General features: G+C 33.8%; 3 protein-coding genes across 10 annotated transcripts; 1 reads left to right on the top strand and 2 right to left on the bottom strand.

The window, feature by feature from the left end:
• Positions 1-567: 567 nt before the first annotated feature.
• LOC149741364 (uncharacterized) lies at positions 568-8,569 on the bottom strand. Of its 5 annotated transcripts, none has more exons than XM_089872351.1 (14): positions 8,433-8,569; positions 7,985-8,055; positions 7,291-7,442; positions 6,659-6,761; positions 5,651-5,706; positions 5,005-5,120; positions 4,610-4,772; positions 4,379-4,501; positions 3,960-4,049; positions 3,820-3,896; positions 3,028-3,214; positions 2,248-2,362; positions 1,556-1,632; positions 568-1,272 (listed from the first exon to the last, which is right to left on the bottom strand). In XM_089872351.1, the coding sequence occupies exons 1-14, from the start codon at positions 8,514-8,516 to the stop codon at positions 983-985; spliced, it is 1,704 nt and encodes a 567-aa protein (XP_089728477.1). In that variant the 5' UTR covers positions 8,517-8,569; the 3' UTR covers positions 568-982. The 5 variants fall into 5 exon arrangements, with proteins under 5 accessions (XP_089728477.1, XP_089728494.1, XP_089728486.1 ...); XM_089872368.1 differs by having other exon boundaries at positions 1,571-1,632; XM_089872360.1 differs by having other exon boundaries at positions 3,820-3,893.
• Positions 8,570-9,622: 1,053 nt separating this feature from the next.
• On the top strand, positions 9,623-13,774 carry LOC149741363 (uncharacterized). 4 transcript variants are annotated; one of them, XR_016384413.1, is made up of 4 exons: positions 9,792-10,541; positions 11,385-11,528; positions 11,884-11,960; positions 12,624-13,774. XR_016384413.1 is itself a non-coding variant. In XM_089872462.1 (2 exons), the coding sequence occupies exons 1-2, from the start codon at positions 9,792-9,794 to the stop codon at positions 12,741-12,743; spliced, it is 870 nt and encodes a 289-aa protein (XP_089728588.1). In that variant the 5' UTR covers positions 9,623-9,791; the 3' UTR covers positions 12,744-13,774. The 4 variants fall into 4 exon arrangements, 1 of the variants encoding a protein (XP_089728588.1); XR_016384409.1 differs by having other exon boundaries at positions 11,881-11,960; XR_016384408.1 differs by having other exon boundaries at positions 11,837-11,960.
• Positions 13,775-14,339: 565 nt separating this feature from the next.
• LOC149741362 (ribonucleoside-diphosphate reductase subunit M2 B-like) lies at positions 14,340-18,621 on the bottom strand. The gene is made up of 10 exons (XM_089872449.1): positions 18,411-18,621; positions 18,158-18,262; positions 18,055-18,093; positions 17,405-17,521; positions 16,964-17,080; positions 16,586-16,719; positions 16,107-16,335; positions 15,608-15,712; positions 15,191-15,304; positions 14,340-14,693 (listed from the first exon to the last, which is right to left on the bottom strand). Exons 1-10 carry the CDS (start codon positions 18,477-18,479, stop codon positions 14,541-14,543), a joined length of 1,182 nt encoding a protein of 393 aa, XP_089728575.1. The 5' UTR covers positions 18,480-18,621; the 3' UTR covers positions 14,340-14,540.
• Positions 18,622-18,723: the final 102 nt, after the last annotated feature.

The raw sequence follows: 18,723 nt of genomic DNA, 5'->3' as shown, positions 1-18,723 counted from the left end.
AAAAAACAATCTAGTTTGTCTTTAAATTTCAGCCAATTGTTTTAGAATAAGAATTAATGCACTGAGCCATAGGGCCTATGCATCAAGTACGACTGCATAGCATTAAATATGAACTTGTTAAAATAAATATTATTTTATCGTGCCGTTTTAACCCGTATAGGCCTATGTAGTACTGAGGGTAAGATGGGACACCTTAAGCATATAATATCAAAATATCCTGTTCGTATTTGAAACAATTTACGGAGGTCGTGAGGATATGTTTTTTACTTACCACCAAATGGGACAAGAAAAAGGTGTTCCAACTTCCGCCCCTCCTACTATACGTGCGTTTTGTTTTGACCATTTTGCCTTTGTATCGCTTAGGTTTGTATTACACCAATTCAAGCAACAAAACTCTATGTAACCGAGCCGCTAACTAATTCAAAACGAGACGTATAGCCAAATGCTACAATTTGCCAAATCTGAAGTCCCATGGCGTGCTACTGCATTGTACCTCACTCTTAGTACATAATGATTCTACTGATCGAATTAACCTTATTTTTCTTACCCATAAGTTTCTTCATAAAACATGATCAGCAAAATGAATATTATTTACACGAAAAATAAGAAAGTAGCAAATTGAAAAATTGTTACGCAGTTAGCATGCATAAGCGATGTATAAAGCTATCGTATATTACCAGCATACGTATTGAACTAAACAGCGCTATTTGAGCTCAAAAGATTTTGTGAAACGGGATTTTGAAAAGAACATTAGAGTGTGTACAACAAAGGTATAGTTCTGTGGGGTAAGATGGGACACCTTTAGCACGTAAAAATATCTTGATCGTGTTTTAAAGAATTAACAACGGTCTTGTGGGGGTCGTGAGAATACGATTTACTACGAAATAGGGCAAGAAAATGAAACGAAAAAGTGTTCCATCTCCCCCCACCCTACAATAAATCTGTTTTCAAAAAAAGCGAAATACTGAACGTATATTGCAACTCAGCGGTAATAAAGCAAATAGCATGACAAAGCATTAGGCACTGGTAAATCTAGTATCGCGTTTCGGAAGGCTTGCAGCGATGGATTTAGGTCGTCAGTCTCGTAACCCTCGGATTCTGAGCTGGTATCTCTCTTCCTGGAGCTGTTGCGGTCTCCCACAGACTCCAGGAGGATGCTGGAGGGTCCGGAAGAACCCCTGCGGCGGTCCGTCATCTCATTGAGGAAAGAATATAAACAAATCGCGTCCGAGTCAACTCGGATGTCTATGTTGGTCGTAGTGGTGGTGACGTCTAAAACACAAAAGATTTTGAATGAATGAAACTTGAAAGAACAAGAGAGTTGACAAAAGCGAAAAGACGGGTAGTAACGGTAAAACAACAGTTGTTAAAACACGCTTATTGATAAAAAAAGAAAGAAATAATGTTTTGGATAAAAGGCGTGACCGTTAAACCCTACAGACAATTTGTTGCATTTTTTTGCGCGGTAAGGAGATACGGTTATATAGTTATTTAAATATTGTTTGTTCATTAGCAAATTGTGAGTTAAAAGAGAATGAAACATGGACCATCTTACCCCAACCTAACTTACGGGTTGCATTTGTAGCATCTGTTGTATTTGTTGTATTCGAGTCATTCTGGTTTGTAGTTGGGCTGTGGAAAAAAAACGTTTTGTTTTAACTGCATATTATTACACTGTATGAATGAATATGAATGAATGAATGAATGTAACTTACTTTATCCTCGCGTGGCCGGAAAACGCCAGTCGTTATCACACGGGTGTGCACCTCGTGCCAGCTTACGAGTTACCAAGTATGTTACTTTGTGGGTGATTATTTGTTTGGGGATTTTTTTTTTCATTTTTATGTATGGCTGATAAATTGGACAACCCATTAGTGACCACTGGGTTGGAGCAATTGCCGTTAAGCGCGCGCTAACCACTACGCCACGGCGCCGGACAATATGAACAAGGTATTAAACTAAATAAATATGTAGAAGGTATTAAACTAAATATAATAATTACAGTTAGTACAATATATTAAAAACTATTATAAATATTACAAAATTTTACTTTATACACATTCATACGAATGAACAAATATGGAATAGAATATAATACATTATAATAAGTTAAAACATACTTGTAGGGGGCTAATGCCATGAAAACATAACTGACAAAATTCAAGTCCAACCAGTTGAATAATAAAAGATTCATATTTTATCTAAATGGAATCACTAGTCTATTTTACAATAGAAGATGAAACGTACTTTGTTACTTTACGAATTTTCTCAGCACTTTCGACATTTGTGCCTTCGGTGTTTGTTGTTGTTTTTCGACTTCTGTGTCGAAGTCTTAGGAACGGGTTGAAACTTCGTTTAACTCCTAATAATATATTTATAACTGTATTTGTCTCTTTGATTGTGGTAGTAAAGAATTAGAAATATTTTAACCGAAAATACAAGATATAAAACAACAGTTGTAAAAACATGCTTACAGTTAAAAACGCATTTATATTTAATTGGAAGAAAAAAAAACCATGGTCGCTACTCGCTACACCTAGCAGACAAACAAGCCATTTATGTTTAATTATTATCAAGTTAGTCTTTTAATAGAAGCAAAAGTGTGTGTAAAGACATGGAAGTTAGGCAATATTCGTTTCATTAGTATCTGTTTATTTATCTTATCAATTATACACAAAGTAATTTGACGAGTTGGCCACCTGCTACTTTAGGTTCCCTGTATATTGTTATATTGCTTATGGAAAAACAGAATACATAATTTTGTATAAAGAATTAGGAAGAAACTGGTTATTTTTTAATATTTAATAAAAGGCAAAATATATATGCATTTTTCTGACAAGTTTCTGTTATCATATTCATTTTAAAATAAATACAGCTTGCATTAAACCATTAATGTCAAGAACAAGAATCCAGATTTTTTAGAAAAAAAATTAGGAGGGATTTTTATCCAAAAAAATTGAGAGGGATTTTGATCACTTGGGAAGCCTTATTATACAGCACTTGTTACTATATAGGAAAATTTCTTACGTTTAGTTTTTGCTTCGGTTTTTTGCTTTTCTGACTTCCCTGAATCGGAGCTGGAATTTTGAACATCCATTTGCTCTTGGTTGGAGGATGCAGGAGCATTTGATGTTGATGTGTCTTGTGTTTTTGTATCACGGACCGACATAACTGTGTTGGTCATAACGTTGAGAAGAAGATTTCGTCTTCTTTCCTGCATGGTGGAAATTATAACATGAACTTGTTATATAGTAGGGTGGGGGGACAGTTTAGCACATAATATCCAAATATCCTGATCATGTTCTAAACAATTAACAACAGTTTATGGGGCCGTAAGAATACGGTTTTATTATTCTTTGAATGTTCTTTGTTTACTACCAAATAGGACGAGAAAATAAAAAAAAAGGTGTCCCATCTTCCCCAACTCTACAAAACATATTGTTACTGGCAGGTAGTTAGGATGTCGGAACGTCGGTTAGCCTGAAATTTTTGTCAGAAGAGAGAAATTTTTGTCAGAAGAGCAAAAATACAAGTATATATAACATGAAATTTATTTTTCTCCTTGAGTACAAAACAAAGATTAAATTACTGAAAACAGCAGACTATAAATCATATCTTTTTTTTATATTTATTTTTTATCATAACAAGCTACATTCATTGTAGTCTACTGGCAGTGGCGCAGCCAGAAAAAATAAGGGGGGGGAGGCTTTTAATAAAAAAATTTTTTTTTTTCGGTTTAAAAGAGGGAGGGGTCACGACCCCCGAAACCCCTGGCTGCGCCACTGTCTACTGGTGTATTAAAATAAGTTCAAAACTTACAACATTCAAGTCATGGTTGCTACTTTCATTATTATTGGAAGAAGTGCCTACAGGTTGGGGTGAATGACAACGATCTCCTAGAAATAAAAATGGAAAAAACAATTAAATCACTGCAGGGATAATTTTCCTATTAAACTGACCTGCGGCATCTGGTTTGTCGTCATCAGAATCCTCACTATCAGATGATGAGTCCGATAATAATTCTTTGGTGCTTTTTGAGTTACGGGTAACTTTAAATAAAATAGTTTAGTTTAGAATATGTGGAACAGTTATTATAATACACCATTTTTTTTAATCTCTTCCACTCTTATATGCTTATTGAGCTACGGGTAACTTTAAATAAAGTGGTGGTTAAGAACATGTGTCAGTTAACATAATACATAATTTTTAATTTATCTCATCGACACAATTTTAAAGATTAAATGAAATAAAACAATGAAGAGCAGGGAGAAGCAGCAAAACAACTATGCAAGTAAAAAAGTGATATTAAATGAAAATACTAATTTATTTAGTGCAGTTAGGCCAAATAAAATGTTGTTCAAATAAATAAAGTTTTTACCTCGAACATTTGTTTTCTTGCGTTTTCTGTGTTTTCTGTTTGAGCCCGAGTGATACTTCTCACTTATTACCCTTCGAATACAAGCTCTACAGATTGCTTGTAGTAATGGTGGACCTCTGGATGCTGTGTGTAAAGTATGTGTTAAATATGAACAAAACATGGACAACAAAACATAGATAAAACTTAACATATTATTCATGTATGATCAATTTCGGAGTAAAATTTACTTACGCAGAAGACTCAAACTTTTTGGTTCTTGTGGAATAACAAGAGTGGCAAAGTTAACGGGAAGAATTGTTTTTGATTCAAATGTTGTTTGTCCGGTTCTTGTTATAGCTTGAAGCTGATAAAAACAATAACAATTTTTAATGTTTTTAGCTACTAGCCCCATTCTCTAAAACAAAAAAAAATCTGTAAAATCACCCTCTTTTATACGAACGAAAGTGCCAAATTTTTATATAAATTTAAATGCCAAATGTTAGGGAAAAAAATATGAGCTTTCGTGTCTCAAATTGCCAAGGTAAGTAAATAATAAATTCAGCACCATGTATTTTATGAAAAAAATAATAATGACTGCCCTGATGGAGCCAGTTCAAAACCACTGGTTTAAATAAACTACAAATTACCTGATCACTAAGCGGGACCACAAGTATTCCGTTAATATTCAACAAATTTGTAAGAAAGGATTTGTGGTCGATGGGACATCCAGCGCCACAGTAGATTCTGTCATATCCAAGTACATCTGCATCAGAAAATATGTTAGTTTTGTCTAAACTACAGGTACTTACAATACATGCACCAAAGTTTTACAAATGTAGAAAAGACAGTAAGGATCTGGTGTTACGAAAATGTAACATATAAAAATCTAGTCAACTGAATTAAATAGTAAAATATATATTTTGTCTAAATGCCATTTTTAGTTTTCTATTCAAATAGTATAGTAAGAGACAGTGCTAGTTAAACCCATAATTTTGTCAAACATATTTAGATTTATTGGGTGTAGTGCTTTGTTTTAATGTAGAATATTCTAGGGTTGGCTTGCCTACCCTGCAACCCCGGGTTTGGCACCTACGTATTAACTAATACTATAATTAAATTTAATATATTATACCAAAAATAAAAACTTTAAACGAAAAGGCAGGATATAGCCACAAAACAACAGTTAGTAAAACACGTCTACAGTTTAAAACATATTTACACTTAAGGGAAAGAAAATAAGCGTGGTCGCTACATCTAGCAAACAAACAAGCCATTTATGATTAATTAATATACCTGGAGAGAGGTCTAGGCAGTTGCCAGTCACAAATTCTGGTTCACAAAATGAGTATCTGTGTACAGAGATAAAATTAAACCTCAAAAAACTAATTGCATATCGGTCAGTAATCCTAAATTTCTAACATATTTGCAAAGAATGACAGTCGGAAAACATGCAATACAGACATTTACTATTCTATGACGACAAGGTCTGTTTCAGTAATTACATGGAATTTCAGTTTTGTTTGTATGTCAGCTTAATAGAATACTGTAGGTAGCACAATTTGTCAACAACTTTTGTCAACATGTCCGGCGCCGTGGCGTAGTGGTTGCCTGTAACCATTAGGTAATGGGTTCCAGTCTCGTCGCTGCCTCCATTGTGGGCGTATGTGTCCTTGGGCAAGACACTTAACGACAATTGCTTCAACCCACTGGTCACTAATGGGTTGTCCAAATTATCAGCCATACATAAAAAAAATGAAAAAATCCCCAAAAAAATAATCACCCACAAAGTAAAATACATGGCAACTCGTAAGCTGGCACAAGGTGTTAAACCTGTGTTATAACGACTGTCGTTTTCCGGCCACGCGAGGATAAAGTAAGTTACATTCATTCATTCATTGATTACATTCAACTTTAGTCATATTTTAATTGTGTGTTGTTTGACTACCAAGGTTTGTTGGCATAAACAAAATTGAAAAAGATTTTGACAGTTATAATTGTAACTTTACAGAAAAAAAAACACAAGACAAAAGTGCTTCTAGTTTTACTACAGAGCATAGTATTGCCTGGGGCAAACAGCCCAAATCTTGAGGTATGAAAAATGAAAATATTTAAACATTTAAAGTTTCTAGAAATAATTGTTATACAGTATAACACATTTTTTATCTGAAGTATCACTAAATCTAGGACAAACAACACTCCTTTAAAAAGTAGTTCGGTCTAAGACTTTACACAAATTTTCCAGTTCAAGACTTTAAACCAATTTACCATGGTGTTTTGTAATAGAAAAAGTTGTTAAACTACCTGTCAAAAGCCGGTGAGGCCTTCATGAAGTTTTCTACTCGTTCCTGTGCATATTGTACAACATCTTCATGTATTTCAATCCCATGGTTTATTCCATTGCAGCCTGTATCGTGTATCAGTGGAACAGATAGTTTTTAGGTTAAGGCTTTTATTATGACATTTTTTTAGTGGTTACATACTGTTTTTTTTTCAAATCTTAAAAAACATACCGCTAAATGGATAAAAATTCGTGTATTAATAGAAATGCTCAAATGCAGCCTTAGATCACATTTGAAGATCTTAATTAATACACAAATTATTGTTGGTATGCCCCTTAAAAAGATTCTATTACTATTTTCCATTCAAAAGTAGTTTATTTATATATATTTGACAGAAAATTTCTCCACTCAAAAAATAAGTAACAAATAATGGATAGCCAATATAAAGCATATAATTAAATTTACTTCTTTTTGTTAGTATGTGTACTGGAATATTTACATGCAAAACATCTCCTAAAACTTTAACAAATTAATGTGCATTATTACAACTAAACTGTATTAATAGTAATAAATAAAAAATAACAACACTAAACGCACAATAACATAATTAACTACTAATAACCATCGAATACCAGACAATCAAAATATTTTTACCTAACATAAGGCCCGCCATTGTACTTAAATATCCAGTACCACTCCCAATGTTGAGGAATGACACTCCTGGGCGTAAAGATAAAGCTTCCATCACCTCAGAGTAAATACATGGTGCGGAAATGTGGATATGATCGTGCTTCCATGCCATATCACTGTATAAGTATGCATTAAAGGCTCTTAAAATTTTCAGATATTACTTAAAATGTTATGTATATACATGTATATATATACATACATAATACGGCATAACATTGCAGTTTACGTCGTTGCCAAACGCCTTCAAAGAGGATGCTTGTAATCAATCAATCAAAACAACATATATTAGTATATACAAATTATATATTGGCTAGGCTATACCTATATTTTGTTTACTTACTACATTTTAAAAATAGAATAATAGACCAAAACAATGCATATTTCGGAAAAGTGGGGAAAAAATTAAAATGGCAGCAAGCATTTTGCAGCTCCAGTACAAACAGTCAAAATAGCCCTTTCATATTTGTGTAACTATACAATAATTTTAGTACTTTATGGATAACATGATTTAATGTTAATAAAGCTTGTTGGTTTCCTTAGTTTCACTAGCCATAAACAAGGACTGTATCCGTTTAAACAAGGTACATTGTATTTATAACTTCGTATATAAAAAACACAATTATTTCATTTATGCATTGACAGCTAACATATAACCTACTGGTATGCATTCTCCCTGTAATTCTGTATGTAGAAATCCCCCCTGTCCACTGCTCTGAATATTTCTTCTACCTGTAGACAATAACCAGGTTATAACACAAAGGCGAGATCTAAAAGCCCGAATCTTGCATGCAGAATACTATTACAAAAAAATTTACTTGTACTTTTGGTGCTAGTGAAGGGTCTTCTTCCCCCCACCTTATTTGCTAACCACGAACCCCTTAACCACTAACCCCCTAACCATCAACAGGGGTTAGTGGTTAGCAAATAAGGTAGGGGGAGGATCTTCACTAGCACCGTACTTGTTTTATGGAATATAAAATTTTGCAATTGTTTTGTTGCACTTATTTATTAAGTTTCATTCCTTCATTTATTCATTAAATCTTTTAATGTGGCAAAAAAGATTTCCCATTTTTTTAATCTGCTTTGCAAACATCTATAAAACTTACTTTTACAGTCTTAATATAATCTGCAGCAACAAGATTATCCACAAGTTCATCATTGTTTATACCGGCACTTACAGCTCCACCCATTTTGGATATTATGGTTTAAAACTTAAATCTATACAATAAAAACAAAAAAAATTGATTATGTTTGTATGTTTGAGGTCTAAATCATACATATGCCTTAGTTTTCTTTTGTTATCATGTGTAATAGAAATTAATATTACAGACGCCTTCACGCCTATATTATACAGCATAGTATGTTAAAACAGTGAAATATGAAAAGGATTGCTTAGTGTAGTTAACTAAAAACATGTTTTTGTTTGTGAAAAACATAGAAAATGCTTGCAATGTGCAACCCAATGTTACATAACAGCAGATTAGGATCGTTTTTTTAGATTATATGATTTTGGATTGCCACCAAATTTACATTACAATAAGGCCTTTTAACTACAAATAATTAATTTTTATTTGTAAGTTACCAACTTAATCGTTAACACTTTTCTGTCACAGGCTTGCTTTTATTTTTAAAATACATTTTTGTCCTTACAACCGTTAAAACAATGAAAAAGTAATATTTCATTTACTGCTTAAAACATAACATATGCTAAACTGCGGCAATATTTACGTGTACATAGTTTACTATTAGACGTTGCTTGCAAAAACGGCTGATGCAACAACACATGTGATACAATACTCGTCTTTACTCGAAAGCGTTCGTAAACAGAAGTCAGCTGATTGTCAAAACAAAGACTTGGCACGTGGTTTTACGTAATAGAAATCTAGGAACATAACTTTTACTCAGCTACGACGCAGTTTCGGAAGCTTGTAGAGAAATAATCGGCGTTTTTAGCACAATGTAAGCCATTTTTTAATAAAAAAATTGAAGGAAAATTTTATCTTACTGTTTTGAAACGAGTTTTAGCGAGTGAATTTTACAATATCACTTTGACTTTTACGATTCCAAAATGCGTTGTCATTGTATTTGTAATGCTTTCTGGGTAGTAATCCCATGTAACCAAGTTATGCTGTACGTCAGCGATTGCGAGGTAAAATGCTTTAGCGCAGGCGGATACACGAGGAGCTTAGACCAACTAAAAACTGTTTCTGTATATCGCTCAAGATAGCAATATCGTTTATTTGTGATTCATTATGATTATTCAGCGAAACATTTGCCAGCCTGTTCTATATTCTTTTACCAAAGAACACTATACAACAGGAAGGCCGACTAGTGTTTGTTCTTTTATGACGTAATGTTCCGTCACGCTTGAGCAGGACTGGATTAAACAAGAGGGCGCCATGTTCTTTGATCGTATAGTGAAACCATGAAACATTGCACCCGAAACATATTTTGTAAGCAGTAACATGGATTATTTAGAATTAGCGGAAGAAACGATTAATGATTTACTCTTTGAGGATTTAGAATTACCAGACGCCAATCCACCTTTTTCAGACGAACTTACTGGAATTTCTGAAAACGCTAATGCAACAAAAACAGAACTTAGCAAGGTTGTACAGGAGAGCGCTTATCAAGTTGTTGAGAAGTTAAAATCAGATTTACAGCTTTCAGACGCAGGTGTCGCTCTTGTCAAAAAGTTAGTGGACACTTTTGTTGCTACTAAAAACAAAGACAGGATAGTGGGCCAGTTTCCACTGTTATGCATGGATGCCAAAAAATATTTTTTAGAAAATCTAACAAAATCAAAAGCGGCAGAAAATCTCTTGGTGATTATTAAAGATGTAATGAAAAAGAATGAGCCAGTGCCAGCACCATCCTATGGTCAAATTCAGGCGTTTGAAAATGATACACTGGAATATATAGGTGGTTATATTATCAGAAAAACAACATTAAAATTTCCAGACATGCCTGAAATTATTGAGTGTCTTAGCCAACAATCACCACATGGATCGCTGATTAAATCCATGGAAAAATATTCTGGATGCCTCAAGTATCCATCTGATGAATTTCTTTTGTTTTTGCAGCATGTCTATTTAAAAATAACAAAACAAACAAAAAAAATGCCCACACAAATCAACTTTAATAATGTTTCGGATGAAGTTCTGTCTGGAGTAAACTGCAGCAACTTTCAAACACTAATCCAGGAGATTACAGAGGTAGAACCAACTAGGATTCTGAAAATAATTCATTATATTGTTAAATTATTTGTTAGGCTTCTGTCACATGCTTTTGCCAAAAAATTATTTGAAAAAATGTATGTGGGTTTTAACAAACAATCAAAGGGTCTTCGGGGTGAGCTAAAAAAAAAGTAATTATTTTATCTGCTCACTTTTTAGTCTGATTTCCGAGTCTTTTTTGGCAGTGGCTCATCTGATACTGATGTCCAAGCATTTTTGTTGCCAAATGTGGTATTTCCCCCTTTAATGTGTTTAATTATTTTGCGTTGTGTTATGTGTTGAATTCCAAATGAAGCTTGAAAAATGTCTGGATTTTGTGATCTTCTTCCAAGTTGTCGCTGTGTATATACATATACATTTTAAATATAAGAAAAATTACTTTACCTGCATGTAATCTCTTGTACTAAAAATACTTGCCAGATTGCCAAAAAATGCTTCCAAATTGTCCTGCGTAAAAGTTTTGAAGCAAACATATTGAATGTCCTCCCTCAGGAGCAACTGGCGGCATAACTCAATGTAATTTGTTGTTGTGAATATAAGACCAATTAGGGTAGGTGTCGCAAGTAAACGTTTATCTTCCCCTACATGGTTCTGATGTACGTCATTCTTTAAAATATACAATAGGATAAATTGAGGCAGTTGCACAAATCACATCAAATTACCTTCCACATTAGCAATTGGTTAATAAATGATTGTAAAAATTTAATTCTGCTGTCATTCATAGTTCGAATGGGAAATTTTGCACAACAGTTCATCACATCAAACCACCTAAATGTAAATGTTAAGCTCTTTTTTAAGACTTAAATGTTTTCTAACAAACAGAAACATACTCTGCAAACAAAAGTACAAACTTCGAGGTTCCAGTTGCACTTGGCATAGTTTCCAGACATTTACCAACTTTCCAGCTTAGAGTCTCTCGTGCCAGACTAACTTTCATCTATGGAAGTTTCAAATAACTGATAATAGGTAAGGAAAAAACAGTTTAAGTAATATCAAGTTTTACAACTGTATACATAATAACTTGTCTTGTATAATATACAGTTTATAAAAACAGTTTAAATTACTTTGCTGAAGGGATTTAATACAACATGTGCTCTGGATAATTTAGTTCTACTCAGTATAGAACTTCTTTTTTCTTGTTCATATAACTTTGTAATGTGTGACCATAAAATATCACCATCACCAGTTCCCATGTTCATAAAGCGTTGGCCACCTGGCTTTGATGAAAATAATGAATTGCGAGCTGTCTAAAAATAAAAGTGTTTTTGGTCTAGGTTTATATTATGAGGTGAACTAAAGCCGCTTAAATTACCTTCAGAAGATGTGACGGATCGGAACACAAAAACAATGATCTATCTTCAGCAAATGGATTAGGCGCTGTATACGGTTTATCTAAAGGTACAGTTTTCTGACCACTTAGCAATAAAAAACATTTTCTGTTTATAGAATTCCCATCAGCCACCAGTGCATATATTTGTACTCCAATCTTCTCCAACTCAAACAACACTTGCCAAAACATTAATGCTAACTCGTTAGCTGGTGTTGAGCTGGTGGGAAACCAAGCAATTGGCAATGATATCTCTCGTTTAATAGTTCTTACATAAAACACTGAAAGAGAAAATTTCATTTACTATTAAAATTCACATATGTACCTAACATTCGTGGTTTACCAAGGATGTGTGTTGCCAATTTATTTGTGTCAGGTTCACCCCAATCAACGAATCCGACAAGTTTTCCTTCATGGATTACTAGATTTTCACGAACTGTTAAAAACATGGATGGCTTTCTAAAATTTTCATTAACAAAAATATATAAAAAGTTATACTTTTCATCTCATCCATTGTTACATAGCCTGGCAAACATTTGTAATTTTGCATTACTTTTTTCACTTGTCCAATTGCCTGATAATTTAAACCAGGTTCCGGTGCAATCTGATTTCTACAAATTAAAATAGGATTATTGCAGGGCTCTTGTAAAAGTCGGTTACTACTAAGCATCATTGTACCTGTAACTTTTAATTGTGCTGGTTGACGGCAAAACTAAAACTTCGCTGGCTTTCAGATGCTCATACGCTGCTGGAGAACGGCAATACAATTCAATGCACCAACGCAAGACATCTGGGTGGTACCGCCTTGCATTTGGAGGAACATCAGCGTTTTTTGCTTGCTCTTCCAAAAATAACTGTTTCCATTCATTCTGAACAAGCAAATCAAGGTCTAACTAAGTGACTGATATTCAAGTTTTGACTATAAGTTAATACCTGTGTACTTTTTGTTTTCTTTTGTGTTGCCTGGTAACTTTCCTTTGAGCATTCTTCACATTTGGCCTTTCCATCAATAGCTAAAATTGGCAGCAACTTTTTAGTTGCAAAATAAACTCTATCATGTTGGCATATATTTACCGATGATTTCACACTTGTCGGGCCTATAAATATTATTAGTTCTTATTTTTCCACTGTGCCACTGTAAAATTGGATGTGAATTTAAACCCTGAACTGCCTCAGTACAACCAACACCCTCACACATTACAATTCCTTCTGCACTTTCTGCAAATAATGGCTGTTACAAATCATTTTTTCAAGTGTTATATGTATTCTGGTTACTTAAAATCCTGAACAATGTTGAATGTTTGGGGTCGTCAATAACATTGCAATCCGGGCAAATCCATCCATACACAGAAATCACTTGCACTTTCATTGTATTATCTATTTCAAGTCTATTTTGGGATACAATTATTGGACTAATAAATCTAGTGTGGACTAAACTATAAAAATTCCCTACCTGACTTTTGGAACCAAATGGTTGTCCTCTTTCATCTCACAAACAAACCTATCTTTTGAACAATGAAATATCCATTTATCTGCATTAATGTTTACTCAATTTAATTATCCTCATTCACCCATTCACTTTTAGATTTTGGCTGATTTAATTTTTACCTTTCATTTCAATGCTAAGTCTTTTGGATGATTGTTTAAGTTCCTCAATACTGCTGTGAATTATTTTTTGCTGAACTACTCTTCTAGCTGGTGACTTTCTTTTGTGTGTCACATTAATTTTTTTTGGTAACTCAAGACATGGCCTGGCTCCCATTTTTAAAATCTTTTTTTTCCCAACTTCTAATATGTCTTCTTCTCTAAAATGGATCTCACAAATTCCCGCCCTTCAAGGCAATAAAAGCTTGATTACTAAACTGAAGTATATCAGTTAAATATATTGTGTATTGTGAAATTGTCATTATTAATACGGCATGTTGATACTGTACAAAGTACTACAAACTCTAGAAAACAATATATTTTGCAAAGAAGGAAACAACAGCAGATAGGGTAATTCAGAAAGATAAGGGTAACCCAGCAACATACGTTTCTTTGTGAAGCATTTTTTTAATGACATCTCCTGCGTTGGCATCCCGCATTCCCAACAGAAAATTTGTGAGGTACTGTCGGTGTTCGCGTTCAATTTTAGTTTTTGCGAACTCCGGACGACGCACACCAAAAATTGTTTTACATTTAATACTTTTAGCCTTCGCTAATTTCATTGACCAGTTGCAACCTGGCACTGCGCAATGCGTAACTCCCATTTTTTACAAATTTTCCGATATTTTCTGCAGCAATATGGTTTCACACTTTAGTTAGTTGTTGATATGGTGTTCTTTGTTGTTACGGACGACCAATCCAGTGCTATTCATGCGTGACGAGAACAATGGGTCGGCCTTCCTGTTGTATAGTGTTCTTTGCTTTTACACTGCTGTATATAGAATAACTCTAAAACGGAGGATGCCTTATGTAAACTAAAAGAGAATTTATTAAAAAGTCGCAATGCAAGCTCAAAACAAAAGCGCACTGTGCAATCAAAAAGCGGTTAAAATCTTGCACACAATAGAAATTGATGCTATTAATTCTGGGCAGGAATAAAACTATAAAGGAAATAAAAACACTATTTATCCTGTTTCACAGGTAAAATATGCGTAGTATTAGGGGCATTAAAAATCTGCATCTAATGTAAACTTCATATCTTCAGCCTTGGCCATTACTCCAGCTTTTTGATATTCCCCAACCCTCTTCTCAAAGAAGTTGGTCTTTCCCTCAAGCGATATTAACTCCATGAAGTCAAATGGGTTCTCGACTTTAAACACCTGGAAATTCAATTCCATTTAGTTTGGAATATTTTGTTTAATTCAGGACTAAGACTAAAATGCAGATTATTGGACTACAAAAGCAACAAAAAGTAGTTTCAGGTAACGTCAAATAAGTTACCCTTGATTTTCCCTTTACTTTATAGTACAGTATTAATCCCCTAAAAAAAAAACTTTTGCAGTTTAAATACAGGCAGTTGCTTTTTTCATACACATACTATTAAAACAGTATAAGAGACCCTACATAAAGAGAACAGTTGCATACATGACAAAAGACTGGCAGACAGTTTAAACCAGAGTGTGATTCCAATAAAATCTTGCATTCAAAGTCACTTTTTATATGCGTACATGCCACATGGTATATGATATACATCTAATTGGTAATTGGTATCGTGTGTTTCAGTTTAACCATACCGATATGGAGTCAATTGCAGCAACAAACTGTTAATTTTAAAAGAAAATAACTAAGTGTAAAATGAACATATGTGACTACAAACCTTTGAACATCCAAGCTCTACCAACAAACGATCAGCCACAAACTCAATGTATTGTTTCATTAGTTTGTTGTTCATCCCAATCAATGCTACAGGCAATGCATCAGTTAAGAACTCCTGTTAAAAGTCAAAGTTTAAACTTTAGTAAACATAAAAAAGCATTAAGTTTTTTATTCCTATTAAAATCTGGGATGACATGACATTGTAAAAACGCAGTTATACCCCTAGTCATTTGAAAGTTCATAAGCACCAGTTTTAAAATTTTTATTAAATTTTTCAAAATTCTAGTTTTAATTTAAAAAAAAAAAAACTTACAAGAAACCCGGTTAGGCACTGCTCAATAATAATTATTTGAATGTAAAACATATATAAATAGGATATGAAAAAAACATTTGCCACAAATTTTTTTAGTTTTTTTACCTGTTCAATGGTAACGGCATCTTTAACAATTTCTACAACCCTCGCTTCGCTTGGTTTGTGTAGGAGGTGTTTGAACATTAAACATGCAAAATCACAGTGAAGACCCTGTTAGAACAAAGTTTGTTAGTATTGCAAATTCTAGAATAAACAAATTTTAACTAAAGTGGAGTGAATGGCTTTTTTAATGCTTTAAAATCACAGTATTTATTAAAGTAAGGTTGACCTTGTGTACCTATTAACAGTAAAATCTGGAGGTAATGTTTTTAAAATGCAGTCACACCCGCAGTTTCAATTTCAAACAGGAAATCTGATTGAATAATGTAGCAAACACAGTTAGCCTGTTATGTAGACATCTTACAGCAAGGTAACATTATTTTAAGCCAAAAACCTGTGTGTTAAAAATATAATGCCATCCTGGTTTTAAAATGTTAAAAAAATTACTTTGCGTCCGAAGCCCGATTTAACCCCTCCCTTTATGTCTATAACCACAACAACCCACCTCATCTCTGCTAATCAGTTCATTTGAAAAAGTGAGTCCGGGCATCAGACCTCGCTTTTTCAACCAGAAGATGGCGGCAAAGGAACCGCTGAAAAAGATGCCTTCAACAGAGGCAAAAGCAATAATTCGCTCAGCATAGGTAGATTCAGAATCCGAGATCCACTTTAGAGCCCATTCTGCCTTCTTTCGGACACAGGGCAAAGTCTCAATCGCATTGAAGAGAAACTCTCTGTAAAGTTGGACATGTGTATTATAAATCCAGAAAAAGGGTTTAAAAATAAGTATCTTAATTAAAGCAGTGGTATAGAAATAACTTTACAGAATCACAGTTATACCAAAAAAACACGAACTTTACCCTTGAAGATTGTAACCTAGTAACACCTTTTAGTATTGTAAGTACATGCATATACAACATTCCATTTATTTTACACTGACAAACCTTTTTAATTTAATTTATTAAACTATATATTATAGTATACCTTTCATGAGTATCTCTAATATATGTGTTGATTAGTAGTGAATACATCTCAGAATGTATATTCTCAATAGCAATCTGAAATCCATAGAAAAATCGTGCCTCTGTTATTTGAACTTCCTGTGCGAATCTTTCAACCTAGAATAAACAAATCAATTATAAACTATTTATCTACAACTAAATCGCACACAATTGCCAAACAAACTAGTCAGTACGGGTGCTTTTCGTTTAGATAAGGGTATATCAATTAAACTTAACTAAGCCAAAAAACTAAAATATGTGTCACAAAATGTTTCCCCACAATTTGTTACATCACAAAATGTTGTATCCCTTGTAAAATACAGACACATATAGATATGAATACATTATAGTATTTTTTTACCAAGTTTTCATTCACAATTCCATCTGATGCAGCAAAGAATGCAAGAACATGAGAAATAAATTTCCTTTCATTTGGTTTCAAAGCTTCCCAGTGAACCATATCTTTGCTTAAGTCAACCTAAGAAATATCAAAGTTAGTATTAGATAATATAAAACTGTTTTATCTGAGTATATATGCAAAACACACTAAATAAAAAGTATATATACGACCAGAAACATAAATATTGTACTTTAACCTATGTCTTATAGGTTCCTACAAGCATGAACTTGGTACAAAAAGATTTTAATACCAACTTAGTAAAACAATAACAACAACATCATTATTAAACAAGTTTGACAAAGAAAAACAACAGCTTCTCTCATGACAATAAACACTTAATGACTGCTAAACTTGACCAAAATATAAGTTTAAACATAATCCATAATACAAAGTAATACTAACCTCTTCAACAGTCCAAAATGATGCCTCTGCCTTCTTATACATTTGCCAGATATCATGATACTGAATGGGAAAAATCACGAAGCGCCGCGGATTTTCCTTCAGCAGTGGTTCTTCATTCTGTAATAAAATACATTTTACTAAATGCAAGCTAAAACATGCACGCAAATTATGCCTGTAACTTACTTTACAGGAACAGCAACAAGAGCACTGCTTTTGGGTGAGACTCATTTATTACTAGCTAGTTTAATCAGCTAAGACAGGGAATCCGTGCGTGTTCTACATCTACAGCCATTTCTTTACAGGTTATTTTGTTTTAAGTAGCGTCCACTCCTTAACGTTTACACCAGAGTTGCGTAACCAATGACGTAGTGTATTGTATTGTAATGACAGAAAACTCCTATAATATCTAGAGTTTGTGGCAGCATATGACGTAACACGACCCTTACAGTTGCTACCGAAGCGAAAATCGACCCGATGACGTCATAGATTAGTCAGTTTCCGTTCTTTTTCTCTTTTTTATCTTAACGCGCGCCGGCGCGTGCACGCTACAGCACACACACTTACACGGGCGGACAAAAGCAGTGAAGCTGTTTTTATTGACCAATGTTTATTATGTAACGCTAGCCATGTACATTTATGCTTTAAATTACCTTTGCCAAAGCCAATTTCTTGTCTTTATTTTCCTTACTCTGTAGATTATATACATTTTCAGTGTTAAGTTAAATATTAATTCAGTACACACGCCTACTGTACCTTTTTTGTAGCTGTTGTTTGGTTCGACGATCTTGTGTTTTGAATTTCGCCTAAAATTCGTTTGCTAGTTTTCTGTGCCAGCATTTTGGTCTGCATGACACTGTACTGTGATAAAAATACCACGATGTTAGGCGTTTAAATGGCGGCAGCCTACACAGGCTGCAGAAATACTGTACCAACCAAACAGTACGTAATACAATAAGGACACATTTAAATATAGGTTGTAATTTTACGCTGTAATATAGTAACTTACCGCGTTTTCATCCAAGGATACGGCATTCATCATTCGGGAAACTTTTCTTGGAGAAGACGTATTCGACATTGTAGTTGAATAAAAACTAATATCTTTCTTAGTAAAACTAGCAAATTTAAACAAATCAAATCACTTTAAAATGTTACTTAATGGTGCGGGAACGTTGTAGATACAGAAACTGCTGTTACTAGCTGTCGAACAAGAGTTTTATGACTGAAACGCTTCTTTCTTTCGCCGCTTTCGAGCCTTGCCGCCTCAAAACAAATTTTCGCGCGAGAAAAAACAAATTTGGCGCGCACCGTGTTTATGATTA

The sequence above is a fragment of the Ciona robusta genome, chromosome 1 (assembly GCF_009617815.1).
Source record: "Ciona robusta chromosome 1, ASM961781v2".
Taxonomy (NCBI): Eukaryota; Metazoa; Chordata; class Ascidiacea; order Phlebobranchia; family Cionidae; genus Ciona; species Ciona robusta.
The sequence above is the reverse complement of the archived record's forward strand: the minus strand, read 5'-3'. Positions and strand labels throughout refer to the sequence as shown.

Bases quoted from the DNA above. Each gene is read 5' to 3' on its own strand.
- LOC149741362 (XM_089872449.1), bottom strand. From the start codon at position 18,479: ATGTCGAATACGTCTTCTCCAAGAAAAGTTTCCCGAATGATGAATGCC. The intron at 15,305-15,607 runs GTAAAAAAACTA...GACTTTTAACAG, and splicing joins ATGCCGTTACCATTGAACAG to GAGTTCTTAACTGATGCATT. The intron at 14,694-15,190 runs GTTTGTAGTCAC...TTGAATTTCCAG, and splicing joins TAGAGCTTGGATGTTCAAAG to GTGTTTAAAGTCGAGAACCC.
- LOC149741363 (XM_089872462.1), top strand. From the start codon at position 9,792: ATGGATTATTTAGAATTAGCGGAAGAAACGATTAATGATTTACTCTTT. The intron at 10,542-12,623 runs GTAGAACCAACT...GCTGGCTTTCAG, and splicing joins TAATCCAGGAGATTACAGAG to ATGCTCATACGCTGCTGGAG.
- LOC149741364 (XM_089872351.1), bottom strand. From the start codon at position 8,516: ATGGGTGGAGCTGTAAGTGCCGGTATAAACAATGATGAACTTGTGGAT. The intron at 5,121-5,650 runs GTATATTAATTA...TTTCTGATGCAG, and splicing joins CTGCCTAGACCTCTCTCCAG to ATGTACTTGGATATGACAGA. The intron at 1,273-1,555 runs GTAAGATGGTCC...TTTGTGTTTTAG, and splicing joins AACCCGTAAGTTAGGTTGGG to ACGTCACCACCACTACGACC.